Below are 14,081 nucleotides of genomic sequence, written 5' to 3' on the forward strand. Positions count from 1 at the left end.
CATTAACTCACACGGGAAACAATCGCGAGAAAAAAGAAGAGCACGTTCCGCCGCGGCCAATCGCGGCGGCGCTTTCATTCTCCCCTGTCACCTGCCGGCCAATCGGGGGAGGCCTAACACAGGGGCTTCTTCTCGCCTTTCTGTTGGCCTTTCCACGCAACCGGCCAGTAGCCGACAAAAATGATCGACTCGAAACATTTCATGTACAGTATGTACATATTTTTAAACAGCGAAATAATTCATTTACACTATTTTTATATGAATATACCCATAACGCAGCAAATTGTGACAGCCATTTATCATCGTGTCAAATCGATAATTTAATTTACGGTATTTATTAAAAGTTCTCTTCCCCCAAAAAAATCATTGCAATAAATTTGGAATCAAACTAAACGGGATGATTTTTTTAAACATTAAATGTGTTGATTAATTCGTCCCATATGAAACAAAAATAAACGACACGGCGACGTCATCGACCAGTCATGACGCAACGAAATGTGTCGAAAAGATTATTTTTAGGTTACCACTCAACAGATTATGTATACATTTATTATTAATTCTACCATTGAAGAGATTTTTTTGGTTTAATTTTTTTCCCCATACAGTACCGTATGTCATATCTACATGCAGTACAGAGATCAAATTTCAAAACTGCTATATTACATTTGCCCACTCGGGGGCAATATTTAGCCGCTAACTCGATGAGAAACAAAAATATCAAAATAACTGTTACAGGGCCAATCAAAATCGAGCAAGCAGAATACATATTTTAATCCAGTTGAACGAGTAGCCTCACGAGGTGGCAGTAGTGTACACACACATTGCAAAATACAAAGTAATTTTGAAGTAAACTCTTGATCCTTGGGGTATTTTAACAAAAGCATGCCATAGGCCTGTTATGCTATCATCTTGAAACTGTTTCGAATTTTGAAAACATTCATAATTAAGTGGGATGATGACACTGAATATTGTTTTAAAAAGTCTCTTTTATTAATGCAAAGAAACACGAAATGTAGTGCACATCAGTTGATATGTTGCTGGTGGAACTATAAAGGTAACATCACCACCCATATTTTTTCCGTTTTACACAAAAGGTAACAGCAAAATATTTTATATATATAAAAGTTTGGAAAGTTTCCAAATGATCATACAAGCAAACTAAATTGCATTTAAAACCCAAACAAAGACAAAACGACTAAAATCAACAAAAATGGCAGGCCAGAAGACCAATGCCGCCATCTCGTGGCCGATTGCCGGAATTAATAAATTGCGTGACCGCGTTGCATGGTGTAAATGGCCTTGCGAGACTTTCCGGCATCATGTGTGATGCTGACAGTTGTTACCTTTCAATGTGTGTGTGTGTGTGTGAGAACATCCTGCAATGAAAAAAAAAATAAAAGCAGCTCAGATAGTTGGGGTCGCATGGCCCTTAATTGGCTCGGACGCCGCCAAGGTTAGCTTGGGTTCAAGATAACGACAGCTCACAAACCGGCGCGCACGCACGCGAAAATGCTCGGGCAGATATGTGGGTAAAAAAAGTATGTTTATAAAAAAAACAGAAAACAGGTTGTGATGAGGTAACAACATATAAACGCCACGACTACTATTAATAGTAACTTGTGTTTACGTGGCACATTTCAAAGGACCAAAGGACAATTAACGGTATTATATATGTAAAATATAAAGGGAAAGCCTTAGTGTTATTCAAACATAGAACTAATTAATGTTAAAGGTGAAATAACCCCCAAATTTGTCTCGGGGGTAGGTGGGTGGTCCATCTTTGACATTTGACTGAACCTGGCCATGTTTTGAATATTTTTCCCCCTCTCTTTTCTTACCTTGCGGCAGAAAAAGCGGAATTAGCGGATAGTCGCGCCACCTAGTGGCGAACTAGCGTTTCACTCGCCAAACTGAAAGGAGAGTCAGCCATTTTGTGCCAACGAACACGTAAACGTCCGTCAGGCGCTAGCTAGCGGAGGCGTAGCTGACGTCGCGACGTCATCTGTCGCCTCTGCCGACCGCCATCAAGCACACGCCCGCGGGGGCGCTCTTGGGCGTCGCCCACTGCTGGCACGACGAACTGTCGGCGCGGTAGCCGTGGGCGCGCGTCTTGCACAGGCCGAAGCGGGCCGCCAGCAGGACGAAGTCGCGGCGGAAGGCGCGCGTGAAGAAGGCGTAGAGGAAGGGGTTGGCGCACGAGTTGATGGGGTAGAAGAGCACCAGCAGCAGTTTGGCGTCCGACACGGTGATGAGCGGTCGCTTGAGCGCCGCCGACACGGCGAAGAAGGAGATGGGCGCCTTGCACAGGAAGTCGGTGAACACCAGCACGGCCATGCGCTGCGCCAGGCGGGCGTCGGCGCGGGCCGGCGCGCCCGACGGGTGGCGCACCGCCAGGTAGATGCTGAGGTAGCAAGCGCACACGCACGCGAAGGCGACGATGTTGAGCAGGAGCAGCGACACCACGTACGCTTGGGACCACGTCGAGTCCACGTCCATCGGGAGGCAGATGCTCACCTGCCCACGGAGCAACTTGATTAGCGCGCATCCGCCAAAACCTCCTCAATGGCATTCTTTCAAATACGCCATCACGGCACCTTGCCGTAGCTGCTGACGCCCAGCGCGGGCAACGCGGCGGCGAGGCAGGAGAAGATCCAGCCGGCCGTCATCACGGCGCAGGCGTGCCTCAGCCGGAACTTGCGGTCCAGGCGCAGCGCGTGCGTGATGGTGTGCCAGCGCTCCAGCGTGATGGCCGTCAGTGTGAACACGGACAGCTCGCTGGCGAACACCTGCCACGCAGCCGTGCGCTCGTAACTTTTCATTCTTTCCGAATCCACGTCAAGATTTGCTCGCAAAGCAAAAATATTATAGGTAGGCTCGTGGCGTACCGTGAAGAAGCCGGCGGCCACGCATCCCAGGCCCGTCTGCCAGTCGATGGCGTGGTTGTGGTAGCGCCCCCGGGTGAGCGCGTCCATGGCGGCGATGACCAGGAGGTACACGCCCATGCACAGGTCGGCGAAGGCCAGGTGGCACATGAGGAAGCGCGGCACCGTCAGCTTGGACGCGCTGCCTGGACCGCAAACAACAGTTAGCGGTCAGCTTGAAGCTAATTCCGTAACGACGCCACGTAGACAACCTAAATCGATGACGTACAGGATAGTATAGTATCTACGTAAGTGCTTCAAGCTTAAAGCGCTACCTAACAAGACGAGCAGCACGAGCACGTTGCCGAGCAGAGCCAGAACGGACACCGCCCAGATGAGAGCCCGCAGCGGGGCGGCTTTCATGATGTCCTCGCAGGGGTTGAAGTCGTCCCACGCCGGGCTGCACGTGACGTTGTGGTCCCCCAAGCAGTTGCCCTGGAAGAAGCCCGGCTCCTCGCGGGCCCCCGGCAGCGAGCACATCCAGTGCTTGGCGCTAAAGTTAACGCTGGAACACCGTTGGGGCTCAAAAAGCTTTTCTTTGCTAGCTAGCACAACAGGAAAGGCCGCACAACTGGAAATATCGCGGTGAACGGATTGCGTGTCATTCCCCCCCCCCCCCCGAAAGTGTACACATCAGTAAGCACGATTTGCTCATTAAATACTAATTGAATCCAACTTTTAGGATACATTTTAATCCACAGCAGGTGGTTTGGATAGATCGGGAAGGAAAATGCTGCTGATGCCCTTTCGATGGCTTCATTAAACAAAAGGGGACAAAATATTGTAATCAATCCCTGCTAAAAAAAAATTCTATAGAACAAATGTTCTATAAAGCACTACAGAACTTTAGGACCCAAGTCCTATAGAATTTCTATGGAAAACATTGTGTTCTGTAGAAATTACATTGAAAATCACAGACAAATTTCGATAGAACAAGTTGCTCTGTACAAATTCTATAGATTTCTATAGAATACTTTTAGCAGGGATTGCAGTTTGCAATTGATTGGAGTCAATTGCACACTTATCGGGAGTCTCCGCTGATACCGTAACTGTGTTAAACAGAGGCTAATGCTAATGCTAATGCAAGGAAATAGCTATCCAACAATACAATCTGGTGTGTTTACTTCCATGTTACTCACACAGAACAGACCTGCCGCCATAGCTACTGTAGTGTAGAATGCGCAAATGGAGACCCCAAGTGGATAAAAATATTACCCGCACATGCATAAACTGTATTGTTTGTTGGTGATGATACTGTATGTATGCAGGAAACCTTAAAATCAAGACAAAAAGAAGCATAAATATTTGCCCCTGACTTCACAGATTTCATCTACTGCAAGGGTGGGGTGAGATTCCGTCCCGTTTCGTTCCGTTATCGGCGCCGCGCAGACGAGCACGGCGTACCTGTCCGTTTTCACGGGTCGGAAGAGGCAGCAGTGCGACGGGTACGTGACGCGGGCCTCGCGTAACCTGGCGAAGGCCCGCCGAGGGGGAAGCGCCTTCAGGCCCAGCGCAGACTCGGCGATCAAACTGTGGAGGCCGCCCAAGATGGCGTCCGGCAGCGAGCTCAGCGCCGTCTGCGAGACGTCGCTAAGACGGAGGCGACACGGAGGGAGGCGTGAATCACAACTAGATAAAGCGGAACCTTGACTTACGAGTACACGTTTTTCAAGTTACGGCGAGTTTTTACTCCGTGACGCGCGTCGAAATTGAACTTCCGGACGCTCCGCCACTAGTTGGCGACAGCGAACATTTGGCCGCCATCGGTTCACGTGGTTACCTCGCAGTCGAAGTTGAAATTGAAATATGAGTGCTGGCGGCATTAGACAAACATGACAGTATTTTCACCCTTTGACATGTTATATAAATGAGTGTACGGTGAAATTATTCAACACGAGCAAACAACCTTCGCGGGAGATGCGACACTAACACGAGCTAGCATTAGAACAAACGTAACATACTGGGACAAACATCGCGTTACTTCACAAATATGCGCGTTAGCATGTTACAAAATGGAACGAAGTTACTTAATTCATATTTTGGCATCTATAAACAATAACAAAGGTTAAAGAACACAAACAAATTGCGACTGCGATTAGTTGCTGGGTTCAAGGTCTGCCATCAAAACGGGACATCTCAAATTCCAAACGGGGAAAAAAATATATATCAATGAATTCAAGCTAACAAAAGCGCGGCAACACAGAACGGTTCCAATCGCGATCGCAGAAGGAATCGTACTCGTAAGTCAAGGCGCGACTTGATATTTGGCCTTGACTCGGGAGAATCCGGCTTACAGTAAGACCAGGTCACTGGAACCCGCGAAGGCGTCGGGGTGGATGTGACTAAGTCGCCGGTTGCCCTTCAGGGACCTTCCGGCGTCGGGGCGAGAGGAAGGCGCTTGTGATTCATTTGAAATTTCCCCGAAACGGAGCATCGGCGTGACTCACAATCCGTGCATCTTTGTGTTGTTGAAGGCGCCGCTCGCCACCGTCGTGATGCCGTTCCTGGTCAGCCATCTGCCGGTCGCACAAAAAAAAAAAAAAAAAAACTTGATCGGATCTGCGTGCGTCAGTCGCGCTTATTTTTTCAAGAATGACACTTTTTTTTTTTGGTAGCTCCAACTTGACGGAATATCGTCAGAATATGTATGACAGTGATAACTACAATGCTTAAATAATTAATCATAATATTATCGTTATATTATAATATTATGGCCGGGATTTAAAAAAAGTACTGCATCTATGGCGATGTAAAGGTGTACCTAGTATAGTTAAAATATTAATATTTAATAAAGATTTAACAGCACTAACACATCTATTTATGTAAGTGTAACTATTGTATCGTACATATAATTTATCACTCGTTAAAAATAAAAATGAAATTTCAAATTAAAAAAAAGAAGTCATTTAACCCTTACTCCACTTATAATTATATTATTATAATAAAGATTTAATGTATTATTAACAGTCGTTACACATCTATTTATGTAAATGTTGTATCGTAAATATAATTAATCACTCCTTAAAAATAAAAATGAAATTTCTAATTAAAAAATGAAGTCATTTAACCCTCAGCTTACTTGTAATTATATTATTATAATATAGATTTAATGTAAACAACAGTAACACATCTACTCATATCAGTGTAAATGTTGTATCGTAAATATAACTAATCACCCGTTAAAAAATAATAAGTCATTTAACCCTTACCCTATTTATGATATATATAATTAATTTTAATAAATGTTACATTTATTTCATTGCATGTTAGTGGTCTATACAGGTGACTTGAAAATATAATATTGATATAATAATGATAACAGAATACAGGATAAAAAAATTGATTAATTTTAAAAATATAATTAAAAAAATGGATCCTGTTGTTTACATCAGCGGTGTACAGGTGGCCAGATAAAAAAAAAAAAAAAAAAAAAAAAAGACGTCTCACATGTCTCTGATGGTTTGCGTGCAGACGCCGTTGAAGGCGTTGGCGGGCACTTCCTGTATGCGGCTGTTGTCGTGCAGGTCGCTAGGCAACGCACAAGGTTGGAAATACACATTCCAATACAGTAGCTACCGTGTGTGTGTACGTGTCCGCGTGTGCGCTTACAGCAGTAAGTAGTCGGCGGCCGAGTGGATCTTGGAGAAATCAGGGAATGCCGGGATTCCCGTTTGGGATATGACCCTGCGACAGGGCACTCTGGTCAGTATGTGGGAAAAACGTCTCCCTACCCATCACTTTGTCCAAATAGCCACAGTTAGACATTTTTTTTTCTGATCAGTCACTGCCGCACTTATCCAAAATACGTGATGACTGTCACGTGTGGAAAACACTGCTAACCAACCAGCTAACTAGCTAGCCAGACAGTTAGCTGATGCAAACTGGCCAGTTAGCATTTATTCATGTAAAGTTTTTATTGTATTTATTTTAATTGAATACAACAGTTTATTCATTGAATAAAATCACTTAATTGTAATGAGGTTTTTGTAAGAATTAAAGATTTCTAAACAGTGAGAAAAAAGAAGGACAGAAGTAACATGGAGGAATGTGTTGCATTCAAGTGCAAGTCCATACAAGTAAGGTTCATTTTTTTTAAAATTAGTTTTGCAAGCTTGGTAAGACATTTTGCTCGCATAAAGATCCCCGCAGCGCTTGCAACGCAACGCCGGGACAACTCACAGGTGCCGGAGCTTGACGAGGTCCTTGAAGGCATCTCTGTGGATGAACGTCAGGTGTTTGGAATTGGTGATGGTCCTGGAGGACGGGCGGGGAACAGCGCGGCGAGATTCGCTAACTTCAACCGCAGTTATGTATATTTGTGTTATGAATGTGGTGCAGCGTTGGACGCGGAACTCACAACTCGCTGAGTTCGGGAAGATCCGAGAAAGCGAACGCTTCAATTGACTCCAATGCACTGTTTGCGGAGATGAAGCTGCGAGAAAAAAAACAAACAAAAGATTTATTTTCATTTACTACCAAGTTGAACCTTCCCAGATTTTCGTTATATCAAACTGTGTCATTTTTTTCTTTTAAACTTTTTTCACATTACAGTTTGCTAGCATCATGCCAATGTGGGCCAGTGACTCAACTGGACAGTTTGGCGAGCAGGCTCGCTAGGAATTTAAAAAAAAAAAAAAAAAAAAAAAACTTGGATTTTATTTACAAGAATATTTTTTCCACATTACTATCAGTGCAATGCCAGTTAAAAAATGCTAACTTGCCATTTTAGCTAGCTAGTCGGAATGAAAGGTTGACAGTGACCCCACCAGATAAAGCAATAATGGGGAAAAAAGCTACCTTGTTGGTTTGCGAGGAGGCTAGCCAGGAAAGAATTTCTTCCACATTATTATCAGTGCAATGCCAGTAAAAAAAAAAAAAAAAAAAAAAAAAACCCCAAAACTAACTTTTAACATTTTGTTGTTAGCTAGCTAGTCAGTCAGAGTGAAAGGTTGACATACAAAAAAACATAGGCTAGCTTGGGATTTTGTTGGTTTGTAGCAGGCTAGCTAGCGGGCTAATCAGAAGACGAAAAGATAAAACTGCATTCACTTGAATTCACTTTCCCCCATTATTGTAATCAATGGTCTTTTTTTGGTGCAATTTTTAGGTTTAGTTCTGCTAACTCCTGAGCTAAGTAGGACGGTGACAAGCCAGGCAGGAAGCAATTTTTTATCCGTTTGTTAGCACGCGCTTTACTGCCATCGACAGGACGGCATCGGAACGGCACGTCAGTGTTTACCCAGATGGAATTTTTTTGGGCGCAGGCCGAGATTAAATCCGGAAAATCTGCCGTCGACTACAAGCACCCAAAACTCTCAGGTGGTGCGATTCTCTGCTTCCTGTTGAGACTGGGCCTCGGCGACCAGTCTCCCCCCCCCCCCCCCCCAGAGTTCGTCACGTTCCGCCGGGAAGACCAAACACGGCGGATAAAAGTCCGATTCCATAACAATGGCGTCCGTGTCCCCCCCCCCCCGTACGCGGCACCTACACGTAGGCCAGCCGAGGGAGGCGAGAGAAGGCCAAGGCGGCCAAAGTCTTCAGGACGTTGTTGTCCACCAGCTTCCTGCAGTTCGGCACAAGGGATGGAAAGTCAGGAAGATTTTCCAGCAAAAGAAAACAAACAGTAATTGAAATATAATTTTTGCAGTATCTGGCAGCCATCTTAAGTAGATGTAAATTTTTGTGATTCTTGAGTGATTCAAGGTGGCTCGGATATTTTTCCAGAGTGCGTTGAAGCTTTTTCTCATTTTTTACGGAATTTTTCAAAAATGTTCATGAGGGATTCAAAGCATTTTCAGTGGAAATTTTCCTCCCAAATTTCTGGAAAAATGTAGCACAGTTTTCCCATGATGAATTTTATATTCATTCATTATTTATATTTAATGCTGAATTTTATATTCATCATTAACTGGGAAAATTTCAGAGAAGTCCCTAAAACATTCCAATGACTGATTTTTTTTCCAATATTTTACTTCATTTATTAATATTTTTTTTCAACAAATTTTCCCACGATGCCCCACTGAATCCTCAAGCCGGCTTCCAAGGCTTTTTCCGTGTGCAAATTTGGCCACATTTTTCATTCATTTTGCGCTAAACTCTCCCGACTGATTCAAACAAGACGTCGTCGGCACTCACACTTTCCTGAGTTTCTGAAGGCCAGTGAACGCACCGCGACGGACCGCTCGAATTTGGGTGCGTCGCGCCTCCCTGTTGACACACAAATGCACACACACACTTGGATCACCGCTAGTGTCTTGGCGCGTGGGTGTGGGCGCGTTCTGGATGCAATCAGGGAGGTTCGTCCTTCACTTTTTATTTTTTTGGGGAATTTGTATTTTGCAGCAGATCACACCTGCACGCCGCTGCCTTGACCTTGGAGGGAACACACACATTGCCAGCTGGGCGACTTGCGCAAAGTACGTACGTACAAATGCGGGTGTGTGCATTTTGTGATTATGCTCGTGCTTATATTGTGGATGTGCAATATATATATATATATATATATATATATATAATTTTTGGGTCAAGATCGCACTCTTTCTCAAATGTCTCTGACCATAAAAACGACAAAAAAAATGGGGTCTAATGGACGAATGTTATCAAAGAAAAACACTTCATATTGTTTGTCTGTTTGCTGGACAGCACGGTGGGTCAACTGGAAAGCCTCACAGTTCTGAGGTGCCGGGGTCGATCCCAGACCCGCCTGTGTTCTCCCCGTGCCCGCGTGAGTTTCCTCCCACATCCCAAAAACGTGCAACATTAATTGGACACTCTAAATTGCCCCAAGGTGTGATTGTGTGTCGACGTGCCCAGCGATCGGCTGGCGACCAGTTCAGGGTGTGCCCCGCCTCCTGCCCCTTCACAGCTGGGATAAGCTCCGGCACTCCCGTGACCCTTGTGAGGATAGGCGGCAAGGAAAATGGATGGATGGATTGGTGCACAAATGACGTTTGGAATGTTTTCAATCGTAAGCAAAAGAATTAAAAATATAGTTTAAAAAGTTTACATAAATGAACATAAAACATTAAAAAATGCTTTTAAAATGGCTAAAAACATAAAGTTAGTGTAAAATTAAAAAACTAAAATATTCTTAACCCCCCCAAAAGCAAACCTTGAAATCTGTGTATTTGAAGATCAAAATACTAAATGTTTAAATACCACAAAGAGTCCATATTGTAGTGATCTACGTTTTTCCACAGAAAAATTCAAGCGACTACGCAAAAATATGTAATCCGTTTTGTCTAATTTTGACATTACCGTGTGAGTTTTATTCCGTCAACGGGCAGCAACGTCGCTCACAAATATTATCCTTTACATGTATTTGCTGAAGAATGGAAAAAAAAAGTCCAAAGTTTGTTTGTTTCTAATGTACTGAACAACAATCTCAAGCGAAGTGGATCAAACTTGACACATCAAACTATAAAACAATAAAAGTAGTTCTGTTACTCAATCGTTATCGTTTGTGCAGTTGTACATTTTGTGTGTGCGTGTTTGTGCGTACTCACAGACATCGCGTCTCGGCCGAAATGTTTCTGGGAATGTCGGTGTCCGACGCGCAGACGTAATGGCACGAGCCCGCGACCGGTTGGGACGAAGACGTCGTCTGGGCCGCCGCTGCGATGACCGCCGTCATCATCATCATCTTCATGAAGGTCATCATACTCCCAATTTTTTTTTTTTTCCTTCACTCTAACGCAGCGTGGACATCTTGCACAAACACTCCGAGTCGAGAATGAAGCGGAATGAGAATCACAAGCTTTTGTTTGTGGGCGGGTTCTTTCTCTCGACACCCCCCCCCCCACAACATTAAAAAAAAAAAAAAAAAAATTGGAGGAAAAGTGGACCGCCGAGAATACTGCATTGTGTACCCGGAAAGTATTCACAGCGCTTCACTTTTTCAAACGGGAACATTTCCCAGATGGGGATGGGGCCAAACCGTCACATTTATCAACACACACACACACACACACACACACACACGCACACAACGTCCGGCTCGCTTGGGTAATATTTTATTTACTCGTTAATCTTCAAAACTATTTTTTTTCCCCCATAATAAATTTCCACTTTTTATGTTCATCAAAGAACCGTAACAATAAAAATCAACGCAAAATACTGTAGAAAAAGTGTACACATGTAGAAAATCATAGCGTGGTCGGAGATGGAGAAGAAGGAAGCCGGACGGGGGGGGGGGGGGGGGGGGGGCGACGACGACGATGACGACGTGTCGGACGATGGGGCGCTCTCGCACGCGAGCACTTTGCTTTACGGCGCGTGGAAGAACCGGAGAACTGTTGAGCGTTACGGCACCGATAAACGCGGGCAGGAAGTCGGACCTTGACGGACGAGCGACGCGAGGCGGCAGTTTTTCGCTCGGTGGCCGAGTCGTCGCCGTTCAATTTGGTAACGAGGCCGCAAATTATGTTTCTGTATTTAGCTCTGCTGAGTTGCTGACACAAATTATTAGTGACTCGCGCCAGTGGCGGTGCCGAAATTCCCGTACAAGGGCTCGTTTTGTTGTCACCGTTTTCCCCGATTTCTGATTTCAAATTCATTTTGCTATTAAAATCAAAGTGAATATTTCTCTCTGTCATGTAATTGATGTATTTCAGCTTTTTTATTGCTAAAAAAGCGAAAACATTTTTCTGGGGGGAACGGATTAACGGCATTCCCATTCATTTCAATTGGAAAGATGATTTGAAATATGCGTGACAACTGTATGTCGCGTTGGGATGGGGGGGGCACAAAAAAAAAGACAAAAAGGAAGCGAGAGCCGGCGGCGTCGACCAAAGTTTTCCCCGCGGACATTTTGTCTCTCGGAATCGAAGATGGCGGAGGGCGAATCCGGAATTTCACGTGCAATGACAAACAACAGTTCGTCTTCCTGGCGGCTGCGGCGGTCTTGCCCCCCCCCCCCCCCCACCGGAGAAAATGCAGAACCTCGAAGTCCGCCAGTACCGAAATATCCCGCATTGAAAAACAAAACCGTCCGCCGCACCAACGATTCCCCGTCCTGGCGCGCTCGTGAGCTTCTTCTTCCTTTTTCTTGTCGCCGTCGTTGGGAAGATTCTCGGAAGGGCTCAGATCATCTCGCTGCTTTTCATTTTTTTTTTTTTTTTTTTTACTCCCTCTCTCTCTCTCTCTCTCTCTCTCTCTCTCTCTCTCTCTCTTCCCCTCTCACACACTTTTCAGCATGCCCGCAAAGGAATAAAAATGTCAGTCGTCAACGTGCGGTCGGAGTACGATATGAACGCAACGCGAAAGCCGGGGCCGCTCGCTTTAATATTTACCGCAGTAGCGCCGCAAAAGCGGGCACGCGCGTACTGATTAATCGGGCTAATTCCGCTCCCTTGTCGTCAGCAGAGGCCAGATTATCGGATGTCTCCGAAATGCATCATAATTCAATTTGAATTTAGCGCCGACACACGCATCCACATTTCCCATCCTCTGACATCAAAATCAGCAAATGCCCGATCATCAGATTATCCTGAGCGATGATCCCGTGGTGTGGGTGGTGTGTTAAGAACCATTTTCCTTCCTCCCTGTTCTGCTTGGAAAATCGTAAATGTTAAACCTGTTCAATATTTACGATCACAACCTGGTCAGGCGGCCTTGCGCCAATCTGCCAATCGAGCCAGATCTGAGCCCTTTTCCCTCCCTTGCTAATAAAAACGTCTGCCAAGGCCAGATTATCAGATGTTTCTGAAAGATGATCCTGAGCGATTATCCTGCGGGTGATTTTTGTTCCCCTCCCCCGATGTGCTCTGAACGCAGTCACGCCCCCTCTGTCAAAAATGCAAAGTGTGATCAAATTTTACGACGGATGGATGGGTGGATGGACAGAACACCAAAAACGATCAGCAAGCAGATAGAGGCTCAACCGGTGGCCTTTGTTTGCCAGTTTGACGCCGTGACGTAGTTAGCAAATAAGCTAACAGTTAGTCGAGCTTCTTCCGTTTCTTCTTGCCCAGTTGGCGCCATGCTGCCTCCGCGGGCCGTTCTCTGTACTGCACACGGCGATTTCTTTTCACGTTAGTTCGTTAGTATGCCCGCTTCAGAGTCCACAGGTTCTGGGTTTGAATCCGGAGTTTGGGTCAGCGAAGATTCGCTCTCGACCGCAGCCGTCTTCTGTTTGCCCGCGATTGGCCCGGCGACCGGTACTCAAAGTCAGCGGGCGACTGGCTCCAAATGACGACGAGCGTTCTAGAATCCGGATGGCCTGTAAAATCCCAAAAGTTGGACGACTGACATTTTTAAGCGGCGGCTCGTAAGCGGTGGGCGTGGCCCGCCGCTTTCATGCGTTTCTCTCCGAAAAGGAGCCCGAGCCCGGTCCGGAGGCTCGTTTTGTACATTTTGTCCGTGTATCTTTGTGCTTGAATGCGTGTAGTGTTGCGTTAACATGTCCATGTGTGTGTTTCTCGTTAGGGAGAATATACCTATTTATGTACACTGAGCCTTCAGTTTTTGGGAGAATATATATATATATATATATATATATGTATATATATGTGTAGATACGTTAGACGTAGTACTCCTTGTCCTTGTTCTTCTTGTTCTTGGAGAGCTTGGTGATGCCCAGCGGCTTGTCCTTGGCGCTGCCGTTGGGCTGCGTGGCCGAGTTGCTGATGTAGTTGCGGCTCTCGTCCACGTGGTACGAGCCCTCGTCCCGGTTGCGGTACTTGTACATGGCGTAGAGCAGGATGAGGATGCACAGGGCCGCCGCCGCCACGATGCCCACCACCATGCCCGTGGTGCTGCTGCTCTCGCGGACCACCTCCGACGGCCCGGGGAACACCTTCACCTCGGGCAAGGGGGGACGTGCTGGGGGTGGATGAATAGAAATATTCAAATTTCAAACTGCCAGGATATGAAACTAAGTGAAACAACATGAATTTGCCTTGAAGTACATTAGCTCAATGCTAACATTTCACATAAAAAGCCACAGAGGGATAGCGTCTAAATGCTTGAAGCAATAAATATGATTAAACATATAAGAATATATTTATCCATCCATTTTCTTCGCCGCTTATCCTCACTAGGGTCGCGGGAAGGCTGGAGCCTATCCCAGCTGTCAACGGCTAGGAGGCGGGGTTGCACCCTGAACTGGTCGCCAGCCAATCACAGGGCACATGGAGACAAACAGGCGCACTCACAATCACA

General features: G+C 45.6%; 2 protein-coding genes across 14 annotated transcripts in view; both read right to left on the reverse strand.

Annotated features, from left to right (window-relative positions):
• Positions 1-955: 955 nt before the first annotated feature.
• fshr (follicle stimulating hormone receptor) lies at positions 956-10,757 on the reverse strand. The gene is made up of 14 exons (XM_061809960.1): positions 10,427-10,757; positions 9,057-9,128; positions 8,410-8,484; positions 7,279-7,353; positions 7,101-7,175; positions 6,531-6,605; positions 6,369-6,449; positions 5,369-5,437; positions 5,216-5,290; positions 4,326-4,511; positions 3,197-3,426; positions 2,886-3,067; positions 2,595-2,786; positions 956-2,514 (listed from the first exon to the last, which is right to left on the reverse strand). Exons 1-14 carry the CDS (start codon positions 10,579-10,581, stop codon positions 1,999-2,001), a joined length of 2,058 nt encoding a protein of 685 aa, XP_061665944.1. The 5' UTR covers positions 10,582-10,757; the 3' UTR covers positions 956-1,998.
• Positions 10,758-12,059: 1,302 nt separating this feature from the next.
• The window catches only part of nrxn1a (neurexin 1a), a 70,784-nt gene continuing 68,762 nt past the window's right edge, over positions 12,060-14,081 (reverse strand). For all 13 annotated transcript variants that reach the window (XM_061809952.1, XM_061809953.1, XM_061809958.1 and 10 more), the window contains one exon: positions 12,060-13,742. In XM_061809952.1, coding sequence (XP_061665936.1) covers positions 13,441-13,742 — 302 coding nt within the window. In that variant the 3' untranslated portion in view covers positions 12,060-13,440. The remainder of the gene's footprint in view (positions 13,743-14,081) is intronic.

Source organism: Syngnathoides biaculeatus, chromosome 22, assembly GCF_019802595.1.
Source record: "Syngnathoides biaculeatus isolate LvHL_M chromosome 22, ASM1980259v1, whole genome shotgun sequence".
NCBI lineage: Eukaryota > Metazoa > Chordata > Actinopteri > Syngnathiformes > Syngnathidae > Syngnathoides > Syngnathoides biaculeatus.